The sequence below is a fragment of the Mercenaria mercenaria genome, chromosome 10 (assembly GCF_021730395.1).
Source record: "Mercenaria mercenaria strain notata chromosome 10, MADL_Memer_1, whole genome shotgun sequence".
Classification (NCBI taxonomy): Eukaryota; Metazoa; Mollusca; class Bivalvia; order Venerida; family Veneridae; genus Mercenaria; species Mercenaria mercenaria.
Window position 1 is genome coordinate 1,887,859 of NC_069370.1, and position 12,449 is coordinate 1,900,307.

General features: G+C 35.1%; 2 protein-coding genes across 2 annotated transcripts in view; both read left to right on the forward strand.

The window, feature by feature from the left end:
- Positions 1-12,449, forward strand: part of LOC123560550 (uncharacterized) — a 68,872-nt gene that overhangs the window by 53,699 nt on the left and 2,724 nt on the right. The window contains exons 11-18 of the mRNA XM_053516654.1: positions 3,204-4,412; positions 5,826-5,933; positions 6,674-6,759; positions 7,911-7,982; positions 8,197-8,281; positions 9,011-9,111; positions 9,235-9,303; positions 9,963-10,092. Coding sequence (XP_053372629.1) covers positions 3,204-4,412; positions 5,826-5,933; positions 6,674-6,759; positions 7,911-7,982; positions 8,197-8,281; positions 9,011-9,111; positions 9,235-9,303; positions 9,963-10,092 — 1,860 coding nt within the window. The remainder of the gene's footprint in view (positions 1-3,203; positions 4,413-5,825; positions 5,934-6,673; positions 6,760-7,910; positions 7,983-8,196; positions 8,282-9,010; positions 9,112-9,234; positions 9,304-9,962; positions 10,093-12,449) is intronic.
- LOC123559918 (nascent polypeptide-associated complex subunit alpha-like) overlaps positions 4,133-12,449 on the forward strand; it is a 193,863-nt gene continuing 185,546 nt past the window's right edge. Inside the window, exon 1 of the mRNA XM_053552118.1 lies at positions 4,133-4,136. The gene's annotated coding sequence lies outside the window, so the exon portion shown is untranslated. The remainder of the gene's footprint in view (positions 4,137-12,449) is intronic.

Genomic DNA, 12,449 nt, shown 5'->3' on the forward strand with positions numbered 1-12,449 from the left:
TAACATGACACAACATTTCTACAAATGAAGTAATGATTAGGAAAGAAGTTACAATGTAACTTATTGTGTCCTTCTCCTATAGTTAGTATACACATTTAACTGCTTGTTGTGGCAGATTGAACACACAGATGCAAAACAAAAATGCAATAAAGAAAAACATATGTATGTACAGAAAATAGAAATAGATGTAAAAAAGTGAAAAGCTGTAAAAATTACTCAGCAATGACTCTGGGAGAGAAAAAAGAAAAATAAGAAGAAAAATGTTCAGCCCTTAATGACCCAATCCCATCGCCAACCTAACCAGAGTCAAAACGGCCTGTCGCTGCTATGAATTTCTGGGTTTTTAGTGTTATTAGTTTATTTTACTCATAAGTTAGATGTTCATTACCAAACGGAACGTTCTCAGCTGTCAATGGATAAGTTGTGTGTAATTAGGACAAGACGTTAAGAAACGACTTGCTGTATCCACTGAGCCATAGCTACAAAAAGGAGATTCAGTTAGTGAGCGCCGAAACAGATCATGTTTAAGTGTACTACATGACAATCTAAGGCGTGTATGATTTTTTGTAGCTTCAGCTGACCGATTTTAAACAGAGGGTTGGGTTGTAAGTTATTGTTTGCGTTTAGATAATGTCTAAATGAATGTAAGGTTGTTTGGCCTGTGGTAAGATATGATAAATTGTTCCATTCTCCTACTGCAGAGGGCAAAAAGGATGTTCGATACAATTCTGCTCTACATGGTAACAATGGTAACCTCTCGGGTCGTCTGAGGTCAAATCTGTGCTGGGTACGTTCGGGAATTAGACTGCTTAAATAATTAGGAGTTAAGTTGTTTTCCATTTTATAAAGGAGGTTTACTTTGTAGTTCCTACGTCTTCGAGTTATAGTTTCTATCCCAGTGTTAGTGTAAAGCTTTTCCGCGTTGCAATATTTTATTGCACCTGTAATTATTCTTAAAGCTTCAATTTGAATGGGTTCTAATTCAGATTTTAAGTAGTCGGAGCAATTGTCCCATATAATATCCCCGTATTCCAGTAAATGGTGGATAAAAGTAATGTATAAACGTTCAAGATTCTGTCTAGTTAAAATATATTAAAGAGAGCGTAAGAGTCCGAGTCTTTGCCAGGCCTTACTAACTGTGTTTGCGATGTGTGCATTCCATTTACAATCTTCAGAAAGTATTAGACCGAGATTTTTGTGAGTACTAACAGGTTGAGCAAGACATGATCAAAATACAGATCAGGGTGTACAGGCTTGGCTGTTTTCCTAGAGAAGGTCAGACTACCAGTTTTTGAAGGATTGAAGGTTACAAACCATGTTTTTGACCAATTGGAAATAGTTTCCAAGTCTTTGTTTAGGATTAGGGCAGCTGATGCAGGGTTATCTACAATGACATACAGGCTGGTGTCATCTGCGAATAACCGGACGTTTGAACGTAAATCGAGAATGATATCATTAATGTATATAAGAATAGTATTGGCCCTAGGATCGAACCTTGAGGGACACCAGCACTTATAGATGACCAGTCTGAAGATGTTTTTCAAATTTCATACTTTGTTTTCTGATAGTTAAATAAGATTTAAACCAACGGAGTAGATTTCCACTAATACAAAATGCTAAAAGTTTAAACAGGAGACCTTTACGCCAAACCCGGTCAAATGCTTTGGATATATCTTTTCTTTAGTTATGTAGTGATAACCCGTTTATTTTCCATTCCATATAAAACAGTACATCAAACTGCAAAGAAGGTTGTTCCGAGTAAGGTAATTAACGAAATGATTATTGATACATCGTTTCATGAGCTTCCCAACGCAACTTAGGGATACTGGTCGATAATTCTGTGGGTAAGACGGATTGACCTTTTTATAAATCGGGGTTATATTTGCCTCTTTTCAGATTGAAGGAAAATATGACCTTGTAAGTAATTTATTGAAGAATGAAGAGAGTGGTATTGCCAAGACAGGACATCCTTCTTTTAAAAGTTTAGGACTGACCATATCTTCCGTTGGAGACTTTTTTTGAGTTTCTGGAATTTAAGAACGACAACAGTAGGGCAATGTAATCTTAAGAGATTTGGTATGAATGGGTCTGCTGTAAAACTTGATATGACATGTTAAGGATTTTTTACAAATATAAGATCAGTTATGGATTGTGAATGTTCTGTAAAATGAGTGGGTTCGGAGATAAGCTGTACTGAATTATAAGACGTTAAAAGTCTAGACAGATTGTTAGGTTTATCATTTGATACAACTATATTGAAATCACCCAAGATGACTGTATTATTTTGGTTAATGTGAGCTCTGTCTATACTTTCTTCTAGACGTATCCAGTAGTCATTTTTTGAGTTAGGCGGCCGATAAAAGGCTCCAACTTGGAGACTTTTGTGAAGGAAGGAAAGCTTTATCCAGGCGGCCTCTAGTCCCGGAAGTTCTAGGTCCTGACGACGGGAAGTACAGAGACCAGATCGGATATCGATAGCTACTCCTCCCCCTAGTCTGCTAATCCGGACATTTCTGAAAGAAGCATCAAAGTTTTGAATAAGAATACTATCATTAGTGGTAGTATCTGAAAGCCACGCTTTCGTGAATACCAGTACATCATAAGGCTGTACTTCAATCTGGAGAATATCTATCTTTGGAAGTAATCCGGACACCCTCAAACTGACTGTTCTGTTCGTGCACGCTAAATATACGTCCACTTATATATTTTTATAATTGTGTAAGCGCACGCTTATATAGACGTGCGTGTGCATTTATCCGTGCACTTTTTATTACGCATGCACTTATAAATTTACGCGTGAACGTTCATATATGTGTGCACCTACATATTTACACGTTCAAGTATGAAAATATACGCGTGGATGTATATATTTACGCGTGCATGTACACTTAAATATATGCGTGCACCTATTTATTTACAAGTTTACGCGTAAATATATATGTGGACGTATACTTCTACGCGTAAACGTGTAATTCTGGATGTTCGTATATAAACGCGTGCACCGTGGACGTATAATTTTGCGCGCGCACACATAATTACAATTGCACTTAAAAAAATATACAGCTAAACGTATTTATTTAGTTTACACGCATATTTTATATGTGCGCGTATTTTTTGAGATGCGCGCGCCCGCACAGCAGACTTTCGACCCAAATGGTACACTATATATTAAATCATATTTTGTTAGTGTATTTCTTTCGCAGCATCCGTGGGAACAGAATTCATGTTTGGAGTTATTGGAACATCTAACACAAGCATTCACAATCTATATTTGGTTATTGTACCAGTTACTAATACAGCAGCTAACGTTAGAATTACTGCGCCTTTTAACAACTACAATCGACAGATTTCCGTTACAAATTCAAAAGTCATCAATTTAAGTAATGCCCTCATTCAAGTTGAATCTGGGAGTCAGTTTAAAGGGATAGAAATCAACTCCGATTCCAATATATCCGTTGCAGTCTTACCGGCCTATAGTTATTATACAGAGGGATTTCTGCTTTTGCCTACCTCAGCATTATCCACCAGATACGTGGCAGCCTCGTATCATCCTTACGGCAGCTACAACAGTGAAGTTCTCGTCGCGGGCGTGGATATCAACACTGATGTTTGTATAAACTACACAACAAATGGTATAAGTTACAATACAAAAACAGTACGACTCCAGAAATACGAGACTTATCAGTTATCAGCAAATTATGATTTGAGTGGTACTGTTATATCAAGTAACAAGCCAGTAGCAGTATTTTCAGGGTCCGCCTACAGTCAGATTCCAGTTGGAGTCGGGGGATCAGAGTACATTGTTGAACAAATGATCCCGACTAAGTATTGGACAAACATGTACATTGCTCCTCCTATTTATCCCCATAACTACTTTATAGTCCGGATATTTGCCGACGACAACAACACTGAAATGCATTACTACAACAGTACAAACCATTTCACGGCTTACATGAACCGAGGATCAAAATTAGAAATCCTGTTTGGTTCAGACCCGGCGGTACTAATTTCAAATAAACCAGTTAGTGTTGTACAGTATTGCACGGATAATGAAAACATGTACGGAAACCCATTTATGACTACAGTACAAGGAATATCACAATACGTCGACTCCTACAAATTTAAAACGGAATCATATGATTCACTCGATGGTGCTCTCGCTATTACAGTAAACAAACACAACGCAAGCGGCCTGACTTTAAACGGAAGATCAATGTCATCCTGGAATGCAAAGACGATTTCCGTCGCATCTCCCATGGAGGACTACCTAACGTTATTTATAAACGTGTCATACAACACATTCTTCAACCTTCATCATACTGGAGGAATTAAATTCGGAGCTACACTTTACGGTCTTCTAGGTGACTCTATGGCGTTTGGTTATCCTTTAAAGCTTGCTCTTTCCGGCCAAGGTAAATATTTTGTTTCGTAAAGTACCTTTTCAGGGCTCAGATTGATGTCTAATCGGAGACATATCATTATAACGGCTCGACACATAATTGATACATAATATTTCATCCTAATACACGCAATAATACAAGAGTTTACTTATTGCACTTAGAATTTTAAAATAGTAATTGTTAAAATCTATATGATGATTGTTAGATGTCGTTGATTTGTTTTATCTTCATACCTTGTAACAGCAGAATCCTTTCTTATAAAAATGGCTTCCTCTACTCGTACGGCAAATGTAGCCTTTAACCTTTCTAGGGAAGGTGCTTTAAAGTAAACACGACGTGTATCGTTTCTTTAAATATAGAGTTTTTTTTCAAGCCCTGGAATTAATATCTGTACAATATCCTCAAAGAAGGATTTTATGCGGATTTGCCAGAGAGGTTCGAATGTCTTTTATGTTATGTTGTGACGGGTCGCTAATTCTTTTAAGATGACTTAGATTTTCATCAGCAGGTGCCTCACAGATTTCGAATAAGAGCCTGCTTCAGTGAGATAAGTTTATGTGTAAATTTATTATATAAATACTGAACGGGAAGAGAACTATGATATAATGTATAATACTGCTTTCAAGATCACCGTCTGTGAGCCCTTTTGCTTTATACTTTAAGGTGAGTATTAGGTCGCAATGAGTATTTAAAACAAACAATCATTCAAAGTTCGCTAAAATAATAGAATTAAGCCGGTGCTAGAGGCATGTGTGGTGTTTTTTTTATTTCCGGCGAATGACAAAATAAATATTCATTTGTTTCTATTGTTTTTCTTAACCAATCAGAAGGGTTCAGATTCGTATGCCGATAGAACGAGTTTGATAACTCTGTTGTTATCAACAATAAACTATAACAATAGAAATCGTACGTGATTACAATAGCTCAACAAGACAATTTTAATGGGAGCCATGTGGTCTATAGCGTAATGGCGGACAGATTATTGAATATTAATTTTTCATTTGGTGGCTACGGAGGTAAAAATGAAGGCTGGTTTTTGTTTAAAATTCATTGTGATTGTTTTCTTTTTTAAATTTTGGTGAAAATAAAACTCAGTTTAATCTGTAGTCATACCAGGTCACAGCAGTATAATATTGATGAAATTTGTGACTCGAAAATTCTGCCTTAGACGATACATGGCTCCTACTGTTCTTGTTTTAGTAGAATTCTTCAAAATGAGATAAGGATTGGTATTCTGAAATGAGTCAAGCTGTGTGTGACAGCTCTGTGAGTATTGTTCATTTTGTATAGAATAAATAGAGAATAATATTTAGTACCGTTTAACCTATATGAAATCTCTTCTCGGCTATATATCAATGTAATGATTGTTCTTAGTCAATTCAAGGCAATATTTGTATACTTTCTAGATGTTTACTCAAATTTCAGATTGTGCACAAAATCCAGTGAGCACAAGTAACACCCCGGACTATGCAAGAAGCACCCCGGTTTACAGCAGTAACCATAGTGATGGAAATAAACAAGAATATGATATAGGTATGAAGCGTCACAATGTTTGCGTTTTAAAAATAATAAGAATTTCCAATTATTTATAATTTATATTCGTCCAGTGAAGTTCTTTGCCAGTGGAATTATATCTCAGTTAAATCCACCGTTATATTTAGATAATGTACTGAAGCCAAAGTAAGGACTAAGTATACCATCACGGCCTCCAATCAACCATCTTCTCGCCATTTTTCGCAGAAAACGAGAAGATGAAACTTTCAGTGGCCAGAACATAAAGGCTTTGGGTAAATGCTAAGATGTCGTCCATATTTTTCTTTCAGACTGTTTTATATATATCATCAATAATCATTTCAATACCTTGGAATGGAGTTCCGTGTAGGAATCGTAATGCTAGGCTCGTAATGTACATAAGGTTTGGTTTATGTTTTATTATAGGCACTAAAACTTTTCCGTTCGAGATGAGCATACTCTACATATGGACTTTGTTTTATACCTGTTTAGAGGTTTATTTGTTAGCACTGAAATTTTTAGTTGTGCTAGCTATATTTATTTATAAATGTTGTTGTTTTTATCCTTTCTTTACCGTTAAAGCTGTTTCGTCTCAAATCTGTCCAGAAATTTGCTGATCTGAGCCATGATTTTCTAAGAGAAGCGGTCGAGCGGGAAACGTTTAAAATTGCCTCCTATTTTTCAAGAATTTGTTGACTGAAGACCATAATTATTGAATAAGGAATAGGAAATTATATACGCTTTGACTCTTTTTCATACAGGAAACGGAACATGGTGTTTTGAATGCGAGGACATGTTACATATCCAATACTGTGATAAAGTTACAAAATGCCACAATGAAAGCGAGGTAGGCGTTAATACAGAAGTTGTTTAAACATGGTTTGAAAGTCTGGTTCTTTCGTGTTAGAAGACAGTACCCGATAACTAAATTGTATGGTCAGGTAATCAATATGAATGAATAAAACATCTGCCAATGCAACTAATGTGTATTTTCTCAAAAATAAATGAAAACATTGTGAAATCCTGTCAAAAATACATCACGCAATGAAGAAAAGTTGTTACCTATACATGATCTCTTTAGGTCGAAATTTGTGGGCTGTCTTATATCAGGTTCATATGGTGGCTGATTTCTGCCATGTCGTGTAACACGACAACACGAAAACTCAACAAACATCTTATCTAACTTATTTAAACACCCTGAATTAGTCGTGTTGGCGCTCTTTATATGTCTTGCTGTCGTGTTGTCGTAACAAATATATAATGACGTGTTTTCGCCCCCCCCCCCCCCCCCCCCCACCCCCCGACACGAAAACATGACAAATACAAGACACGATGATTGAGATTAAAACTTTGTACATAGATGGAAGTCAAAATTGAAAATTTGCACATCATTTCACTTTGTTTGCATGTTCTGTCCATTCGTCTGTCCGTTCGTTCGCCAGTCGGTTAGTTAGTCGGCCTAAAGTGTTATATCCTACGTTATTTTTTATTTGATCAAGTGGTAATTTTCGTCTAACATAAATATCTCCGATATTATCACCTTTTGAATAAGTGTATGTAAAAAGAATTTGAACAAGGCGATCGGTAACACCGCCGATGGATGCTCCCCGAAAGTACTGTAGCATAAGGGGATTTTTAGTTGGTTTGTTTTTTCAATAAAGTCAACACTAACCAAGCTTTTTTGAACATTCAAAAAATTCATATTACCTCTTATTGATTTTTTTAGAAAATGTATCACATGATATGAAAGACAATGTCTGATATTGTCTGATATTTAGAAGAGAAATCAAGATCATACAATGGGTTCTAAATGTCTTAACTGGTAAGATATTTTAGTACATACGTCTTGGGCACATCTGGTGTTTGTATTTTGAACTTACTGTGTATTGTTGTATAAATTTTATTCTGTTCTTTTTGAGGAAAGAAAGATATATTTGTTGTTCAAACAAGTTCTCTCGTTAAATAAGGGTTTTAGATCATAATCATTCTTTGTTTTAGGTGTGCTATGTACAGAAATATACACGAAACCAAGGTTTACATTTGTACAGATCAGGCTGCATTGGTAAATCTGTAAGTAACTATTGTAAATTATTAATAAATATTGCGAACACTAGCTATAACAATTATACCATAGAATACCCACTCCAACTCCCCTATCTGTGTTAGAAGTAATCCATTCTCAGACAGACATAAATTTACTCACTCACGTAGAACTTTAGAGCTTTAGAGCAATTATCTGAATAACAATTTACAAGAGTTGATAACGTTGTTTATGTATTTTCAGGTATGTCAAGCTGCCGAAGATCCATTACATTGCCAACAATGTTGCAACGGCAATTTCTGTAATATAGTTGGATGCGGAGACGACGGTAAGTTAGCGGATCAAATTGTTTCCTCCGCAACTGAATAAAACATGTATTTTTCTATTATTCCACTCCCTTATTGTGTAATATTGCGTAAAGAGTAACAGGCAGACAGGGCATTTATTTAATCAATTTTTGTTTGCAAAAATTTCTTGCCTGCATAATCAAATTTATTTAATTGCATAATCAAAATTATTTAATTGCATAATCAAATTTATTTAATTACGATGACAGTTTGCGATGCAAGATACCAATCCTTTTCCTACCTAAGGTCAGTAGTGTTGAAAATGGTAATTGAAAGCTTTGCTTCTTGTACTTATATTTGATTTTTAAGTTTATCGCAACAAAATTGTGGCGTGCAGTGACCGTCAAGGTCACGGTCATTTGTGGTCAAACGGTGGTAGATGTGACATCTATGTCTTCTATTTTGTATCAAATTTCGAAAAAGTGTGACTTACGCTTTTGAGAGTTTTCTACATATTTTATTTACTAAAGAAGTATTATTGTAGATTAATACTGCACAATAAGTAAGGGATCTCATTAAAATGTCTACTTAAAAAAGAAAGCATTTTCTAAATTTTGAAAATTTTGATGCCATTGTTTTTATTCTGCTTCCTTGTCTACTTTGAAATAATAAACTATTTCCATTAATGACAAATTGATATGGTTGGCATTACATACTGATAAAAAATCACACAAAGCAGAACTGATAATAATAGTACAATTTGTTTGCAGCTCTTCCAACATTCCACGATAGAGGTCCTTTTTGTTTTGATTGTGCCCACAAAGGAGAGAATGATATATGCCAGACGGTACACATGTGTCGGCCAGACCAGGTAAAATATTATATGAAACAAGTGAATTTAGAAGATAATGATTTGAGTTGTAAGGACCATGCCAATATTCTTGTATGTGAAATAAATAAGTAAATAGAGTGCTGTTGTTTTCTGCTTTAACAGGTGTGCAAAATTGACAAATATGAGTGGGGAAGTGGATTCCATTATGTAATGGGCTGTGCCGAACAGCTGGTAAGTTATTTTTTCCATTATTGGCAATGATAGAGATATACCGAAAATTGCGTAAATCACATATTTAGGAAACTCGGCTAAAACATTTTTTATTGTAAACCCTTACCTTTTACGTATAAAATAATCCATATTATACAATTTTATATAGTATCTATACAAAATATAGGCAATTACTTCGATGACTATTCAAATACTCTTCCGTTTTCCATTCGGTGTGTTGTAGCTCTTTCATGTTTGTCGAAGGGTCAAAAATATGTGCCATTAGTAAGGACTCGAACCAGGGGCCTTTGAATACCATTCCGATGCTATACCGACTCTGTCTGCATATTTTTCTCAACCTGTGGCATTTGGCGGCCAACGTGACAACATCATGTGTTTAGTCTTACTACTGTAAAATACTCGCAGAAAATCGAGAACTAATTTCAACTAAGTGGGGACGTTTGTAACAGTTTATGGATTGATTAAAATTTAGGTAGAAAATATGTAGGCGATGAGATAATTCAGTTAGCAGAGGCCCTGGGTTTGTGTCCTGTTCTGTATGCATATCTTTTTATCATCAAGTGACACACCGAATTTGATGACAGTCATATATAGATTTCTAAATGAAACATTATTTCCTTACATAAACAGCATAATGCATTTAAATTCGCATTATACAGGAGTGTAAATCCAAAAGAGACACCCGTTCCCAACAGGCTCGCTATGCACCAGTATGTTCCCACTGTTGTCACTCTGACTTCTGTAACTGTAACATGAACTGCACAACTTCGCAATTTCCGCAGATTATAGGTATTTCATCTACTACTGTTCCTTGTAGTGAAACCAAATAGTTGTTAGTTCTTAAGAAAGCCAGTCACCAATAACTGTTAAAGGAATTTGTTGAAAAATCAACTATGAAAAGTTTTATTGTAGTGGTACATGCTGAAGACATATTTTGACTTTTCAACTAGTCAGTATAATGTGAATCGGACCTGCCCGTTGCGAAAACCGAGGTCAATACTTGTGGGTTTTGTGATGCAGATCAATTCATCATGCTAGTAGTTATTAGAATGTATAGTATAAATAAAATATGTTAAAAGATCCATTGGAAGCATAGACCCCAGCTAAGCAACATATTAACAGACACGATTTGACCGTGTCTGTAGAGATAATGAAAAGTGCAACACCCATCAAGTCCACAAGCGGAATTCTATCAAAGTAAAAAATGAACTTTCTCCATGATCTCAGAGTACCAGAAAAAATAACAATACAAGACATCATTTAACCCGCTATTATATAATTGTGCAATAAACAAAACCGTGTTGTAATTTGTACAATGTAGGGACCGTTCTGGTCAATCAGAATTCATTTATTCATACTTCGTACGCCATATGCATATTTTGTAATAAGAAGTACGATATTAGACCATGACTTTACCTTAGGTTTATAATTTTATATTTAATTTGGGAAAAAAGTTTGTAGTTTTGCGTGCTCTGTTCGGCCTTCGTGATTAGATTACAACGCATCAGACGTCAAAACCGTGTTTTATTTGCCAACAAAGCACGTCAAACTAAAATCTATTTCCATTCTAACACGGTCGAATTACACCAGGAATGGATACTAATCTGGAATCCTTGTTTATGCGTAAATGGACGCAGTATATAGCAATAGCCAAAGATAGGTCATTTTGCGAAAGGTGAAGGGACCATAATAAAGAATAAATATTTTATTTAATCGACAAGACAATAAACGGAAAAATCCGCCTTTGTTTATATAAAAGAAAATCTAAAGAGTGTTAGAATGTACTAGTATGTTTAAAATTTATAGAGATGCATCCAGATGTAACAATGGGAAATGAATCTTTAACGAAATATCATAGCAATATTTTTATTATCCATCTTTATATATTTCAGGTTAATGGTTTCCCTAGAGTGGTATTGATTGTATCTGTCATCAAGTTCAGCTATTAAAATATAGCAAAACAACACGAATCTATCCTCATTTCCTCTTGAGATGATTGGCAAAACATACACTGTAGTGAACATTGGTACTACAGATTTTCATAACATAAATCTGCTTGTGAGAACATCAGCCAATCACTCACTGCCATTTTCATTTTTTTCTAAAGATAATGTTGTATAAATGTGATTTTGCTTTATTTCTTATACATATAAGAAGCAAGTATCTGACGATACCATTTACTAAATCATGGTAATAAATCGATGGAAATTAACATTTTCAATAAAATCTATAAGAAGATCCTTTGAAAGCATTTAGTGCAACCAAGCAAACTAATAGCAGTCTTGGTTAGACTGAGTATGTTCATGTTCACAATTTGTTGGCCTGGTCTCGTGTTGAAATCACAAGACGATTAAGATTCTACACACTTTTTAAACGGTATTTGGTTTAAACAATATTTTTTTTCCAAATATGCATTACATACAAAACATATATTAATGTGATAGGATTGAGGAGTAACCTAAAAACTTGTATTAAAACCTCTTTCCTGAAACGGTATTTCATGCCTCTGTGTACAAATAATTTATTTAAATTTATGTAATTCATTTCACCGTATTTATTACATACTAAGCATTGCATTTTTAAAGGACCATATGTTAGACTTGCTCTAGGCTATACTATAGTAGTCATATGTGTTATGCTAGTGAAATAAAAGTTATTATTATCATTATCATTATTATAACACAATGTGTCATAATGCAAGAATTAAACTCCTGGCCAAAAGGTTATGGTCATACCGAAAGGCCATATATTTTAAAATCAAGAACAAAGATACAATAAGAAAAGTCAAGTACCATTCATGAACGCAGCCCTCTCAAATAGTATATGTATAGGTGTATGTACGTCAGAGATGCACACTAAAATATACAAAGTAAAATATAAAGCCAATGCAGACGAAACAGATATATATAAGAACACAATGGCGAAAACACCAGCGGAGAGTTTAAAGTTGTTCATAGTACACCAGACGGAACTCTTAATCGCCACCATGTTTAAAAAATACAGGACTGTGCAAATAAAGTTACAAGTGCCTGGTGAATCACTTACACACGCAATGGTAACAAAATGAAAGGTATGTTGACTATGAAAACATAAAGAACCATACACGCATGTGCTTAAGGTAGAATGGACCCCATTTTTTTATGCCG